General features: G+C 43.5%; 1 protein-coding gene across 2 annotated transcripts in view; it reads left to right on the top strand.

Moving 5' to 3' along the window:
- The first annotated feature begins 3,373 nt into the window (after positions 1-3,373).
- HLF (HLF transcription factor, PAR bZIP family member) overlaps positions 3,374-15,916 on the top strand; it is an 81,190-nt gene continuing 68,647 nt past the window's right edge. For both annotated transcript variants that reach the window (XM_063293606.1, XM_063293604.1), the window contains exons 1-2: positions 3,374-3,895; positions 7,025-7,360. In XM_063293606.1, coding sequence (XP_063149676.1) covers positions 3,790-3,895; positions 7,025-7,360 — 442 coding nt within the window. In that variant the 5' untranslated portion in view covers positions 3,374-3,789. The remainder of the gene's footprint in view (positions 3,896-7,024; positions 7,361-15,916) is intronic.

Below are 15,916 nucleotides of genomic sequence, written 5' to 3'. Positions count from 1 at the left end.
CTCCAGTTCTTTGGTGCCACCCCACTCTGCAGGGAGGCTGGGCCTATTAGATAGGCCTGCCCCAGACGACTGATGGACCCAATTGGGTTCCAGGGGGAGCCTGGGGTTGTTCCAGAAGGTCTGCTACATGGTCCAGCTGAAACCTTGGTGGCTGCCTGGAAAGGATGAGCAGCGGCAGCTTTGGACCAGATCATGCCTAAGCAGCCTCTCCATGCCCATGGATCTCAGAACTCTCTGTGGTTTACAGAGGAGCTATGGAAGTTGAAGAGGGTGAAGAGACACCTAGAGTGCTGCTGGTGAACTTCCTTTTTAGGGAAGGTTGTGGAGAAAGTGGTCACACGGCAGCTTCAAAGGATTCTGGATGAAGCGGATTATCTGGACCCCTTTCAGTCCTGAGTCAGGCTGAGGTATGGGACTGGGACAGCATTGATTGTGCTCTTGGATGACTTCTGGTGGGAGCGGGATGGGGGCAGTGTGACCATCCTTGCTCTTCTTGACCTCTCAACAGCCTTCCATACCATAGATCATGGTATCCTTCCGGACCAGCTTTGGAAGTTGGGGGTGAGCGGCACAGTGTTGTGCTGCTTCTCCTCCTTCCTCTGAGGTTGGTTCCAATTGGTGTTGGTAAAGGGGAGAGGTCCAGTCCATGCCCCCTGTTGTGTGGGGTGCCACAGGGCTCAGTCCTCTCTCCCCTCTTATTTCACATCTACATGAGGCTGCTGGGTGAGATGATCCAATGGTTTGGGGTGAGGTTATCATCAGTATGCTGATGATATCCAGCTTTATATCTCCTCCCCTGGCTGCCTGAGCGATGCCGTGGATGTCCTGTCTCAGTGCCTGGAGGCTGTAGGGGCTGGATGAAGCGCAATGGGCTTTGGCTCAACCCAAGCAAGACTGAGTGGCTTTGGGTACTTGGGCCTTCCCGTGTCAAAGTTTTTCCACCTTTGGTCCTGGATGGGGTGGCACTGCCCCAGACAGACCTGGTATTCATTCAGAAGCTTCAGCTGGTGCAGAATGCGGCTGCACGGGTAGTAAATGGTGCCGGGTACTTGCCACATGTAACACCATTGCTTCATGAGCTGCATTGGCTGCCAGTGTGTTTCTAGGTGAAATTCAAGGTGCTGGTTGTCACCTTTAAAGCCCTTCATGGCTTGGGGCCAGGTTACCTGAGGGACCGTCTTTTCCCAGCTGTTGCTACCCGTCCAATCTGTTCTGGCACGATGGGCACACTCCAGGTTCCATCAGCCAAGGAATGTCAGCTGGTGGGGACCAGGAGATGTGCCTTTTCTGCCATAGCCCCTGCCCTCAGGAACATCCTCCCCCTTGAGATTAGGATGGCCCCTACTCTGTTGGCCTTTCATAAAGCCTTGAAGACCTGGCTATGTGCCCAGACCTGGGGTCCTGAGTGTGTTAAGGGCCCCATTTCCTTTTACATTAACATCTATGGATTATAACTTTCTTACATTGTGGATGGAGTATGGTGAAAGCTAAGTTTTTACTTAGCTTTCAGAGTGCCACTGAACGGTTCAACCCATACAGTGGCTTCTTGAATTCTGCCCCCCCCCAGCTTTTTGTGAGTTTAGGGAATACCTGACCAGTGAATGGACAGGCAAGAGCTTTGGCAGGGAAGTCAGGTGGAACCCAGTTGTGATGGAAGGTTAGGCGGGAGAGAGACTAAACAGGTTGCTCTCAGGCTGGAGGGTGGGGTCAGCAGAACAAAACACCAAGCCCTCCTGTTGTTCTTAGTTTATTTAACCAAATATTTGATACCAGCCCTGAAGCACAAATACCATATGAACAGGCGTAAAAACTAACAGCTGACAAGTCTCCCTGAGAGTTGGAGAAAAAGTTCCAGGAACTGTGCACTGCTTCCAAAAGCATTCAGCCCCAGAGGAAGCACTGCTGCGCTGCTCCTCTTAACTGCAAGGGGTGTGTGTGTCTGTTTTTTTTTTACATTGCCTCATTAAAACTCCCAGGTTAGCATGCTGCAATAACAACGCCTATGTAAAATCACAGTTCCTCATGATGAAGAGCAGATGTTGCTGCTGCTTGCATGCAAAGTAAGCTAGGCCTTGTCCTTTTCTGAGGTTTTGGAAGCCTCAGGTAATAAATGATGACCATGGCGTCACTGGCTGCTTCACGCACATGGCACCAATTTTTAAAAATCTTAAACTCCAATTCAGAGAGCTGGTTCTGTCCTTTCAGGTCCAAAATATCTCAGAAGGAAATAACTAAAAGAAAGCCTTCTGGCACCTGCTCAATGTTTAGGCTCTCTAAAGGTTTTCACTGGCTGAGTTGGCAGAGAACATTAACCCATGGTTAACAGAATCATAGCTTACTCAGTTAACTCGGGTTGCATCCCTCATGGAACTACAACTAATCACACTGGTTGGGTTGCACAAGATAAAATCAACCCTCTGAGCTGAGCTCAACCCTTGGTGACTTCACGGATGCATCTATATAGTTTCGTTAGCAGGATATGGACATAGTTTGCAACTGCCTTCTTCCAGGATGTTTTTTTTTTCCCCCAATTTCCCAGTCTACCCAAAAGCTTTGGGATTTCCTAATATCTAAGTAGGTGTTGCAGACAGGTACTATATTGCAATTCCCTGCTCTCCAAAGCACCTTTAGAGATCAAAACTGAAGACCAGCACAGCTGTACTAACAAGTCCAGGGATCCTTCTTAGCTCTTCCAGAGCAGCCAAGCAGGGCAACCTAGCAAGATCTTGTATGATCCCAGACAAATATGCAAATGGACCACATTTTCACTGAGAGCAGCCTCTGTATTAGGAACAGAACAGAGTGTCCTCCCCAGAGAATTCCCTGGCCCTGCTATCCCTTGGGTGGTCAGCAAGTTCATGTTTAAACATTTACCCTGGCGTTTAAGTAGAATGAGTTCTTTGAATGGATCAGATTTGGCTTTCTAAGATTTTGGCTGCAGCCTCTAATTTTGTTGTATTTCTATAAACGGGTTCCACCCTGAAATCTGAGTGGTAGCAAAACATTTTAAATTAATTTTTTAAAAAGTTGGTTTAAAAGCCATCACAGACTTTATTTTCATTTTATTTTTGTTCATAGATTAAAAAAAAAGATTTTTAATTCTTTTTTTCCACACAGAATTTCCACCCTGCGAAACACGAAGGCCCCTCCTGAACGCAGGCCTGCCTTCTCCTCAGCCCGGAACCACCTCTAGATCTCCTGCCGACATCTTCCTCCAGAACCGGGGAGAGCGAGTGGAGGCAATGGTGATGGTAGCCGCGGCGGCAACGGAAACCCAAGGTTTAATTCTGAGGGCCCAGAGCTCGCGAGCTCCTCCCTTGCCCGCCTACCGGGGAGCTGCGCTAGCTTTGACGTCATTCTGATCCGTGTCCGCACATGGGTGTGCAAATGTTCTGAGAGCGGCGCAGGTGGCCCCAGCCAGCTCTTAGGTCTGGGAGGAGCGAGGGAGCTAGAAAGCGCTGCTTGGCTGTCTGGCCGGTAGGGTTGCCTCTTTTTTTTTTCTTTCTTCCTTTTTTTTTTTTTAAACCTCTTCGGTCTAGTAGCCCTGCTATTATTGATGCAAAAAGAGATCCAGGGACGCCCCAATTCGCTTGGATCGAGGTCGTCTGGAGCCAGCTATCTCTTCACCCCAGGAAGAGTGGCTAAATATGAGTAATAAAATAAATAAATAAAAATAAGAGAGCGCTCTTTTCCAAACGGAAGATTGATTGGGATTTTTCTCTCCATCCTCCCTCCTTCTTCCTCTTTGCTAGTTTAACGAAATCGGCAGAGTGAAGGGGCGAAAGAGGTATGGCTCGACCTCTTCCTTTGAACCCAACTTTCCTACCTCCAACTTATGGGGTGCTGAAATCCCTGCTGGAAAACCCGCTCAAGCTGCCGCTGCGTCACGAAGATGGTGAGAGAGATGGAGGGGGGCAGGGGAGCGAGGAGTGTGGCAGTGGGTTTCCCTATCCCCCCCAGCCCTCCGCCCCGATTTATGGCTTCTGCGGTCTGCTGAGCCACGCGCAAGTCTTATTGAAAGCAGCGGTGGAGCTGTGCGACCTGACGCGCGTGGCTAGCCTAGCGCTGCTTTGGAATAGGTTTGCGCGTCGAGGCGGGACGCGGGGAAGTCGCGCGATCTTCAGCGCGCATTTAGTCTCGCTTTGCGGAGGCTGCAGTGCAATCATAGATACTTGGGAATCGGTTCTATTGAATCAAGTGGGATTGACTTCCATGTAAACACTCATAGGATTATCCGAGAGGTAACAACGATTCCTTTTAATCCTGCCGCTTTTGCCTCTCTATGTTAGTCCGAGGTAAGTCCTACTCACTACACTGGGCTTACCCTCAAGTAAGTATATGTAAAATACTGCATAGCTTGCTGCTCTTTACTTCAAAATTAGTGTGCATAGTTTGTTTATAGTGTCTAGTTAAAGTAACTATACTTTTAACTGTACAGTTCGTTTTGGTTGGCTGGGTTTTGGGTAAGGTACCTTATGATGTGATTTTCCAAGAAGACATAAAACAGGGAGTCCTAGTCAGAGTGCTGTATGGTGCAGTCCTGTTAAGGTTCACTTAGAAGGAAATCCCCCTTTTTAGTGGGGTTTATTCTCAGGTAAATTGGCATGGGATTGCAGCAGCTGGTTTTAAGTATCTTTCCACTCTTGGCCTTGTTTTGTTTAAAAGTCATGGCATTTGATTTCTGTGGAGATTATTTTGAAGAAAGTGTGTGCCTGGAATTGTAGGCCCTCTACCCATTTTCTCTGCATTACATGGGGCATAGATTTATCCACAGCTCCCCCCCCCCCCACACACATACCCATAGACTACCTGAAGCCTGTACTAGGTTTAAAAAAAAATCTGGAGAGACTTGTTTCAGCTATACTTCCAGATATGCACATAAGTAAATCTGAAATTTTACCACATTCCTGAAATCAAAATTTGCAACATGGTTTTTTTTTTCCTGTTGGTACGAGTACAACCTAATTCAACCCCTGGTTGAAGTTTTAAGAAGGGTAAAATCTAAACCTTGAATTAATTTTAACAAAATCCTCAAACCAGTAAAATCCAATGCAGTTAAGGCCAGTAATAGCTAATCACTCAAAAATTATCTATGATTTTCTAGGTAATATTCTCTATCACCTGTACCTTAATACTGTACAGTGTAGTTCAGACTGATCTCACTCTTGTTCACTAGGAACCAAATCATACTTTTTCCTATAGAAAACCATATACAACAATAGGATATCAAGATTAATTATGTTACTTGATGTAATGTGTCATTCTGAAAAGAAAGTTTTGGGGGTAAAAACCCTTTAGATCATGATAGCAACTCCAAAATATTTCCAGTGCTGAAAGATCTGTGGATGGTAAATGTTTAAATGAAATATATTTGAAGAGGATGACCAGTTGTTAAGAAATGCATTAAAGGTTACTTAAAAATTTAGGAAGTGGCTGCCAGTTGCTATTTGCCAGCATAACCCAATGGATAGGAAGGAACAAGCTACAAGTTGCACAAAGATCCATAATTGCCATTTTATTGCTATTTTGCTGTAGAAAAATCTACCAAGGGGGGGCGGGGGGGGAATTACAGTTAATTTTGTAATTTCCTACACAGTGGACAAAAAAATCTTATTCTTGGCTTCAAACAAGTGTGCATTTCAAAAAAAAAACCCAGACATAGGAATAGAAGAAAGGGAAGATATGGATCTGGAAATTGATGCAGGAAGGAGCAAAAAAGGGGTTTAATACTTCCAGCCTCTCTATTGCTGCTGCAAATTTATTTTCAACCAATCTTAGAAATGCAGTTGTGGCTCCCCTGTGTAATGTATAGCTTGTTTTACAGCTCCTCATTATGAATTTGGGTTCAGTTTCTAAGCAGAAAATTATGGAGATTGGACTAAATTAGACTACTTTCTTCTAGAATTCCTAACTTCTAGAATTCCTAACTAGCATGAACGTTGGCCTAGGTACTTGCGTTTTTTGAATACTTTTACATTTAAAAGGTCAGCTGTAGTTTTCTTCAGGTTATTTATTTATATTTAAAATGTGGTATGTTGCCCTTCAAAATTGATTTGAAGCAGCTTAGGTTTCCCTTGACATTAAGTCCAGTCGTGTCCGACTCTAGGGGGCGGTGCTCATCTCAGTTTCAAAGCCGCAGAGCCGGCGTTTGTCCATAGACACTTCCATGGTCATGTGGCCGGCATGACTGAACGGAACGCCGTTACCTGCCCGCCGAAGCGGTACCTATTAATCTACTCACATTTGCATGTTTTCGAACTGTTAGGTTGGCAGGAGCTGGGACTAGCAACGGGAGCTCACCCCATCATGCGGATTCGAACCGCCGACCTTCCGATCGGCAAGCTCAGCAGCTCAGCGGTTTAACCTGCAGCGCCACCGCGTCCCTTACAGTGCATTAAAAACACAGTGTGTGATCTGTTCTTAAGTCTAGTTGAAACAGTAACTGCTTACATACATTGCACAAAGCCATAGTCTTGTTTTTATGATTTGGGTTCAGTGTAATGTATACAAACACAGCCACTATAGTTTGTAAACTCTGATTGATGGCTGACTGTGTTGTGCAAACTCAGTTAGTGGTGGCTTAAATCAAGCCATGTTTAACAAACCATGGCTTAGCACAGATATGTAAACCCTGCTATTATGGGTGATTTCCGTTCAGTAGGATTTGATCAAGTAAACCTCACTTTCTGCTGTGCCCATCTGAGCAATTTCTCCATTTCTCCATTCTGGTGATATGAATACTCTGATGAAATCTTGGAGTGTTGTTGTTTGACGCTTGCAGTTGCTTGAAGCCAAGAATGCAGATGAATTGCAAATTAAAAACTGAGGTGGAAAACATACATGGGCTTAATGAGCTGAAAAATGCATCTAGAGACTTTTTTAATTCTGTTCCAAACATAGAGCCCCAAACAGAGAATAACTACAAAAGAAGTATCTTTCTTTCTTTTCTTCCTAGCAAGAAACTAGCTGAATGATGTTTCCACAAAAATCCTCACATTTCCTTGCCTTCCCCTTCCCTTTCTAGCATTTTATAAAGAAAAAGACAAAGACAAAAAACTGGATGACGACAGTACTAGTGCCACTGTCCCACAGTCTGCTTTTCTGGGGCCTACGTTATGGGACAAGACACTTCCCTATGATGGTGACACTTTCCAGTTGGAATACATGGACCTGGAAGAATTTCTCTCAGAGAATGGCATTCCACCCAGTCCAGCCCAGCACGACCACAGCCCTCATCAACCAGCTCTTCAGCAGCCTACCTCAGCAACACCATCTGTCATGGACCTCAGCAACAGAGCATCCACATCGGTCCACCCGACTATGGTTTCCCAAAACTGCATGCAAAGTACAGTCAGGCCAGGTAAACCCTTAAGTAGAAATAAGAGGTAAACCCTTAAGTAGAAATAAGAGGTCCTTTGACTTTTTGGCATCATTGGTGATGAGTTGCATATATATATCACGTAGAGCCTTTTCCATTCAGGTTGTGAATGTGTGTTAAGCACTGAAGAAAAACTTAATCAAGTGCAGGGAAGGGGAGGCTGAACACCCTCCTTGCTCCTCCATGTTCTTGCCCTTCCTTCAAGAATGAGATCTGAAGAGAGTTTTGACTCACGTTCACCAGGAGGACTGGTAAAGCTGGGTCTCCAATCTCATAGGGCAGGAGTTCTCAGACTGGGTTGGTACCCCCTGAGGGGACTCACAAGCAGTTCAGAAGGTCACAGTTTTTTTATAAACCTGAGCATACTTGCACAAACAGGGTTGGTGCTTTAGACTTTCTCCCCCCGTTTCTTGTGCAAGCTGGTGGCAAGTGGACCAGGCAAAACAGGAGCAAGTTTTGCAGTGTTCTTGTTCTGCCTGCACCAGCAAAACAGGAGTGTTGTCAAAACTCACTGATCCTTGTTTTGCCTGCCCATGCCTGCAGTGGGCAGCTGCAGTACCACAACGTCTGAAAACAGCTTGTGATATGTAGTTTAAAATGTAATTATTAAAATTAAGCAATATACATCTTTCTTTCTATACTTGGTGATGACTGGGGAAGGCAATGACAAACCACCTCACTATAATCTGCCAAGAAAACATCGCGAAAGTGGCATCCCCCCAAAGGGTCAGACATGACTCGGTGCTTGCACAGGGGACCTTTCACCTTTCACACATCTTTCTTGCCCAGCCATAACCTGAATGAAATCATTAGTTTTATACGTGGAGAGGGCCACACATATTCATGTATTATTTGGGGAGGGGTCGCAGTACACGGAGTTTGCTAACCCCTGCCCTGGGGGATTCTCATTCAGACAAATACAAATAGATCCCATTTTGGAACTTCTGACTCAATATAGCAGGGTTGGTAAGATGAAGAGTGGGGAATATTGGAACAGAGCCAGCACAGGTTCTCTGCTCAGGTTCAAGTTTTCTGTTCTGGCACAATATCTGAACATGTTTTATGTGAAAATAAATACCATTGATTAGCATGAAGCATCATACCAGGGTCATTCCATAATGTTACTTGGCGTAAGGAGGGAACTCCTATTTGGGGAATGTTCTTCCCAAGGACCGCATAAGCAGAGCCAATTGTTATCAGCCACAGCTCTCTGTGTGCAGGGAGCCAACCAGCATTTGCATGTAAAGGAGCCATGATTTGGCTACACCTGTGAAATTCCTTGACTAAACGCTGCCGTGTTGGTGCGGGGAAATAACTTTCCATATCTCTGTAAATTACATGAGAGCTGCCACCACACGTTTAGAAATAATGTAGTGTCTGAATCAGTGTTTACGAAGGTTCTTGAGACTTTCTGGAATCACCTAAATTCCAGGTTCTACATCTGTTTTCAACAGATTAGGAAACTGTGGATCTGCAGATATTGCTGGATGACAATTCTGTTTCCCTTGCTGTCGGCCAGGGTGTGGTAGTTCATTGATACCTGGGGGGAAGGTCCCCAGGCGGAGGGAGACAGCACAAAATGCTGAGAACCGGTACTAGCACGTGCTTGAAGGGATCATGGAGAAATACTAGAATTCACAGTGAATTTGAATAATTCATTCTTCACTGAAGGAGATTTTCTATAAAAGTAACTACTGTCAATTTTTTAAAACATTATTTTTAAAAATCCTTCCACATAAGGATTTTGCAAGTGGTGAAGTTATTCTTGGTTATGTTAGAATTCAGATTGACGTTATTGAAGTTTTGTTACAATGATATCGGTGATCTCACTCCTAATTACAACCATTCTGCGTGGTATCTGAGAATAAGATCTCGTCTGACAGATGCCTGTTTATGAGCAAACATCCTGGAAATGTCGTGGTCCCCTTGTTGGAGTGCCCAGAAGACTACTTGAGAAATCTTGTAGGGAATTTGGAAAATCCTCTTGAAAATGGCCCCAAAGTTATGATGATACTCTGAAATAATCGTAACATTGCTTTAAATACTCTTTTTAAATAGAAAGGCAATCTGGCAATGTTTTAAAACTAAGCCTCCAGTCCTAATTACGTTTATTAGGGAAAAATCCCTACTCAATGTTGTGGGATATCCAAGACAGTTCTGTGCATATTTACAAGTGGGCCCATCAAACAAGCCCTTAGGAAAAGGTAAAATATATGGTGGGGTGGGTGAGATGGCTGTTTTATTCATAGTGCTTTGAAGTAATTCTACATAGAATTAGGGAAGTCTGCATGAACTGCAATTCAGCCCTACATTTAATTGTCACTTGGGTTTATTTATTGCTTATCTGACTTCTGCTGGAACGGGAACTCATTATCAACTGCAGGAAACCATGTTACTTGCTCTCTGGTCCTGGGATTGTCAGCCATGCTGGAAACAGGGGGCTGTTGTCAAAGGCGTCAGATAAGTCAAAATAAATCAAGTGGCTAGCATTGGGAGTGGAAGAGAACGCTATGGAAAATCAAAGCCATGGACTGTCTGATTATCAAAAACTGGGAGGAAACTGATGATCTAGCTGCATTTCTCTGAAAATCAAGGACAGCATTATCCATGCACATGTGCTTCAGTTGATGATTTTGAGAATGAATGTTTATTTCATCTGGAATTGAAACAAATGGAAGAATTTCAGATGGAGGCAGTTCACATTTCTCTGAAAAGCTATAAAATGCTGAATAGTAAGTGACAGGAACATGGCTGTGAATTGGTTCTAACCAACTAGTTTCTTTGCACAAAAGTGAGTATGGCCTCCCAAGTGCAGTTCCGCATGTGCATAAAGTGCCGAGTTGAAAACGTGTGCTTGGTGTGCAACACACATGACAGGGATACCACAGCTGGCTTGGGCTTCCTGGCACATGCACTCCCAGAATCAGGTGTGTGATTGGAAACTTAGCTGGTTTACTTTTAAGGTTTGATAGTAAGTTTCCATGCGCAGCTTTTAAAGAAATGTAACTTGTGGAGCAGTATTGAAAAGAAACGTGATGGAGAGGGAGGTTTTTTAAGGGGAGAATTACAGGTTTTGGAACCAGAAGTGGCTGCAGGAGAAGTCTGGGTACATAGAGGAGAGAAGGGATACGCAAGGCCAGAGGGCCTAAGAAGGCAAGTAGGCCCTCTGAGCTTGGTTAGCTCCTTCCTGTGAATTTTCTTTCAGGTTCTCCATGAAGGTGCGTTGGAAAGGATCGCTCCCTTTCTCACTTGTGAATTCTCCCTAGTGAATGCTTTCCCTTGCATCACAAGCCTAGTCCTCGATGCTCTCTATGCTTATGAGGTCAGGGTTCTTTTCCCAACTAAAAGAAAGCCTCATGAGAATCAGCTTTATGGAAGCTCTTTGAGATGCCCCCTGGTGATATCACATGGCATCCTCACACATGAAACACTTGCAAGAAAGCAAAGGTGTTTGAGAGAAGACGAAGACAAGGCAAGTCTCACCTCTGGTGGATAAATCTTCCACCTGCAGGGAGGATTTGATGTAGGGATGCTTTCAAGACAACCATTTCTGGCACATGTGTTCTCAAATGGTACACCATCCTTTGGATTGTGCCAGGCTCCCTCTGTATCTTTGAATTGATTCTGTTGTATGCCTCACATGGTCAAACACGTGATGGAGGGAAGAGCAAATTATTAGAACGATAATCCTGGCCTTCACTGTACCCTTTTGGGAGAGCAGGAAAAGCAGCCAATCTTTTAATGGCCACCTGTCAAGGTTAATTTGCAACCTCCTTTACAGGTCAGTCCTTGCTAAGATTTGTGCTCTTGGTTGATTTTAGAACCTCCCCCCTGCCCGCCCCTGTGGTTTGCAGCACTTTGAGGAATTTCAAAGCACACTTCTAAACTTTCCTACTGCCAAAGTTATTTTGATTGCATGTTCTGTTGTTAGCATTCACAAATGACTTTCCTATTTAAAAATCATGCATAGAGTTTCCTTAGAATCTCTAGGCCAGTGTAGGCCAAGAACTTATTTTCAATCTAGATCTGCAACATGAACGATACAATAAAGCAATGGAGGCTTTGCCATATGCAGGGTTTCTTTCCCTAACCCTGAGTGACCCAGCTAACACATACACATTTGGAGCTACAGGGACTAAGATTGGGATAGGACCGGTTGCCTGCTTCGGCGTTCTGTCATCTTTCACATTGGAAATGACTTAAGTAATAAAGCCCATGCTTTCCATTCAGAGGAAGAGAACTTCTTTCCCCACAGTTTCCATTTAAAAGATCATGTAATGTATTAGTGTCACAGCGTGTGGGAAACATGCCCCCTAGACTTTCCCCAGCAAGCTAAGAAGTGGATGATGGGCAGTAGTGCTGCAAATATTAGCAGGGGTTGGTGCGTTTGGGCATCCTGACACTGATAATAAGAACTGTGGGCAAAGTAACTAATTTAAATTTCCCAGAATGCTCCTGTCCCTCTGGGGAAACCAAAACAGTGACTTCCATGGCTTTGCCAAATGGTGGTTGCGGTGGTTTTTTGTGTTCGTGTGCCAAACTCTGAAATGAGTTATAAGAAAGTCCCCCCAACTTTTAGAAAGGAAGGATGCAGGTAGACACACATTCACATATCTCTGCTAGCTTCCTTCCTCACAAGGCAGTTTGGCCATAAAAATAGCCTCCGTTGGAACCGATGGAGGCTATTTTAAATCCTAATTGCAGTACTGAAAAAACCCCCACAATTCTTGAGATGGCAGATAATGGGAGAGACAAGTATGTCCCTACTTGAGGGGTGTGTGGGTTTAGGCCTGGAGAAGAAACTGACAGACCAGATGAGAAACCCCAAAGGGTTTCTCCAGTCTGCAGATGAGTGATTCCCTGTGCATGGTCTATCCATTTCCTGCTTGAATCTGGCTACTGAAAGAAAACTTAAGGTGTCAGAATACAAGATTCCAACCTAGGTAGCCTCTTTATGGGGAGAAAGGATGTACAGTTGTAATTGAAATTATTCAACCCCCATTGCAAATCAGGTTGATTGTCAAAATGTACAGACTTTCAGCTGTTTGCAGTGAACATATCAAACAAAAGCAATTGAAATAGCTCAACATAACGAATGCTTCAAGTGGTGTCCCCAAATTCAGCTGAAAATGCAACTTATAATGACTTCTCCAGTCTCAAAATTATTCAACCCCTTCATGGCAAGCATCTTCAGTACTTAGTAGAGCACCCTTTTGCTGTTATGACCTGCTGCAAACGAGATGCATAGCCAGACACCAGCTTCTGGCGGTGTTCCTGAGGAATCGTGGCCCATTCCTCATGAGCAGTGGCCTCCAGTTCAGTAATATTCTTGGGTTTGCGTGCTGCAACCACCTTCTTCAAATCCCACCAGAGATTTTATATGGGGTTCAAGTCAGGTGACTGTGATGGCCACTGTAGAATCTTCCAGGACTTCTTCTGCATCCAAGCCTTAGTGGAATTTGAGGTATGCTTGGGATCACTGTCCTGTTGCAAGGTCCAATGACGCCCAAGCTTCAGCTTCCTTACAGACGGCATGACATTTTCTCCTAGGATTTCCTGATACTTCAAAGAATCCATCTTGCCGTCCACACGCTGCAGGTTTCCAGTGCCAGAGGATGCAAAGCCGCCCCAGAGCATCACTGAGCCACCACCATGCTTAACTGTAGGCAGAGTGTTCTTTGCAGCGTATGCTTCATTCTTCTTCCCCCAGACATACCGCTGATCCATCGGGCTGAAAAGTTCCAGTTTTGTTTCATCGCTCCACAGAACAGAATCCCAAAACTTCTGTGGCTTATTTATATGATTTTGAGCATATTGGAGCTGACTTTTCTTGTCAGTAGTGGTGTACGTCTTGGAGTTCTAGCATGGAAACCTTCTGTGTTTAGTATGCTGAAAAGGGTGCTCTACTAAATACTGAAGATGCTTACCATGAAGGGGTTGAATAATTTTGAGACTGGAGAAGTCATTATAAGTTGCATTTTCAGTTGAATTTGGGGACACCACTTGAAGCACTTGTTGTGTTGAGCTATTTCAATTGCTTTTGTTTGATTTGTTCACTGCAAACAGCTGAAAGTCTGTGCATTTTGACTATCAACCTGATTTGCAATGGGGGTCGAATAATTTCGATTACATCTCTCTCTGGTGGATAGAAATGAACAACAATGCGAAAAAGAAGTTTGGGGTTTTTTTTTTTCGTATTGCAAATATGTGTATACTGCTTTCTGTTAGGAAACAGGAAGCTGTTTACATTAAAGTAAAACAAAATTAAATTTTATGGCCTGATTCCTTGCATTTTTGTATTTTTACTTTTTCCGCTAAGCGTAAAGAAACTCAGAAAGTATTATAAGATTGGGGAACATGCAGTTCCCTATGTTGTTTTCTTGGTTTCATTCTGATGATCCTCTGATAATTGCACTGTACTTCTTGTGTTATGTAATGATTATGTTTTGTCTAGTGTCATTTGAGGGGATCCCATGGTTGTGTCATCTCTTGGACAATAATGTGGAGATCAGCTTTCCCCAACCTGGCACTCCTTCAGAAGTGTTGGGACTGCAACTCACAGAATTCCCCAGTCAGCATCATTTTGGAGTTTTGGCGTTCCTGGTAGTGTTCTGGAGACTTTACCCTAAAACATCTGGTGCAGAAATGTGACAGCCGGGGAAAAACAAAACAAAACAAAAGTTTGGGGAAAAGAAATAGAAACATTCATGGAAAAATGTGAACAAGTCAAGAACAGTGATAGATTGGAAACATTCAGAAATTAAAAAAAAAAAATCGAAAGGGGATCCCTCCCCCCTTTTTGGAGGAAATGGGGCCCTTCATATCTCTGGAAGAGAAACAGCAGGGTGGGAAAGACTAATATACACAATGAAATCCTACCTCTGTCCCTCTTCAGTGATTATGTTCAAAACCTAGTAAAATTTGGGGGATGAGGCAAACTTATGGTTGACAGAGTAAACAACAGCCATGGCTCATTTTCCTGAAGCTCAGCCTTGGTATCTCTCTATAACACTGGGCCTCCACACTGAAAGACAGAAAATAAAAATAAATAAATGTTTCCTGGAGCAGGCACATGCCTAGATGCCAAAATTCTTCCTAGAAAACCTGGCAAATATTATAAAACACAGGTAGCATGAACGTTGGAGAGAACTGAAAATAAAAGTGCTACATGCTGTACTCAAGGGCTAGAAAACAAAGGGCCATTGGTGGTTCTTGTAGCTTTGTGTTAGAACTGAGGGAGTTTCTGCTAACTTTTTCTTTTTTAAATTCCAATCCTGATGGGGAGATGTTATGCTGGCATCTGAAAACGGACAAGCTAAGCATAAAGAAACTATCTTTTTTCTCTAATTGCTGGTAATCATTTATTACTTTTACTTTTATTGACATTGAAGATGTATGGAATTGTCCACTTTTTAAAGGTTTGCAGTGGTATGTCTGATTTTATGACCACTTTGTGATAGCAATTTCATAGTATTTACTCATTAGTCAGTCTGCAATCCAATAGGGAAGGGGAGAAGCGTGAATTGGCCCAGGAAACAGAAGAACCTTAAACGGTGGGATTCTTTTGCTTATCTGAAGCTTTGATGCTCCATTTTGACATCTTGTTCTGTCACATACAAAAGCCTAGACTCAGGTGATTGGATTCTGGACTTCATTATTTCATGGTGCGAGTGTAGTTTCCTATTTCTTTAATAAAACTCTCCCTACATATAATCAATTCTTTGCCTGTATTCCATTGGGGATATGGCTGTGTTCAGTCTTTCTGTGTGATGTGTGTTATGAGAACATTTAAAAACCATTTTCCTCCCACTACCCCTAGTCTGGAATACTGCAGTCCTGACTTTTACTATTTCTTTCTGTCTAATGTATAGATTAAGAAATTTTTGAGAAGCTGAATCACAATGTTTGACATTTGGAAGCTTAAGATTCTTGAGCATAAATGCTTCAGCACAGCCATTAGCTTTCTTTTAGCATCTACTGTTGTCCTTGAAAATGTTGTAACTATAATGTTAATTATGATAGTTGCACCAATGAAGTGGAGGTCTTTTATTGAGAAAGAATTGCCAAGTTTGTTTAAGAGGATGGCTATTTTCAAAAAGGTTCAACAATAACTGCCTGTTACTGTGACATAAAAAGTTCAGCTCTTGAGTTTGATAGGTGAATAAGCTGAAGGGTGTGTATGGATGCATTTAGGTTTCTGCTGAGAAGTGTCTAAACTTTGGATTTTGCCAAGCTGTCCTTTGTAATTGTGGTGGTGAAGACTGATAATGGCACACAAGCTGGGCAAAGTGCCAAGATTTCTGCAAATCTATTGGAAAACCACTTTGTTACTGTGGAACCATCATCAACAAAGTAATGCACAGTGTAGTCATTATAAAAATATTCAGTATGTTCTTGGGTACATGCCCATTGAGGTCCAGTTGGGGCCTGGCTGGCACACATGCACGCATACTACACTCAGTATCTGTGCACTGGGTTTCTGGCAGACATTTAGGGATTCCTTGTGAAAGAGATCAGTAAAGAAAGTTTTCCTTGGAG

Source organism: Candoia aspera, chromosome 2 (genome assembly GCF_035149785.1).
Source record: "Candoia aspera isolate rCanAsp1 chromosome 2, rCanAsp1.hap2, whole genome shotgun sequence".
In the NCBI taxonomy this organism is placed as follows: Eukaryota; Metazoa; Chordata; class Lepidosauria; order Squamata; family Boidae; genus Candoia; species Candoia aspera.
The sequence above is the reverse complement of the archived record's forward strand: the minus strand, read 5'-3'. Positions and strand labels throughout refer to the sequence as shown.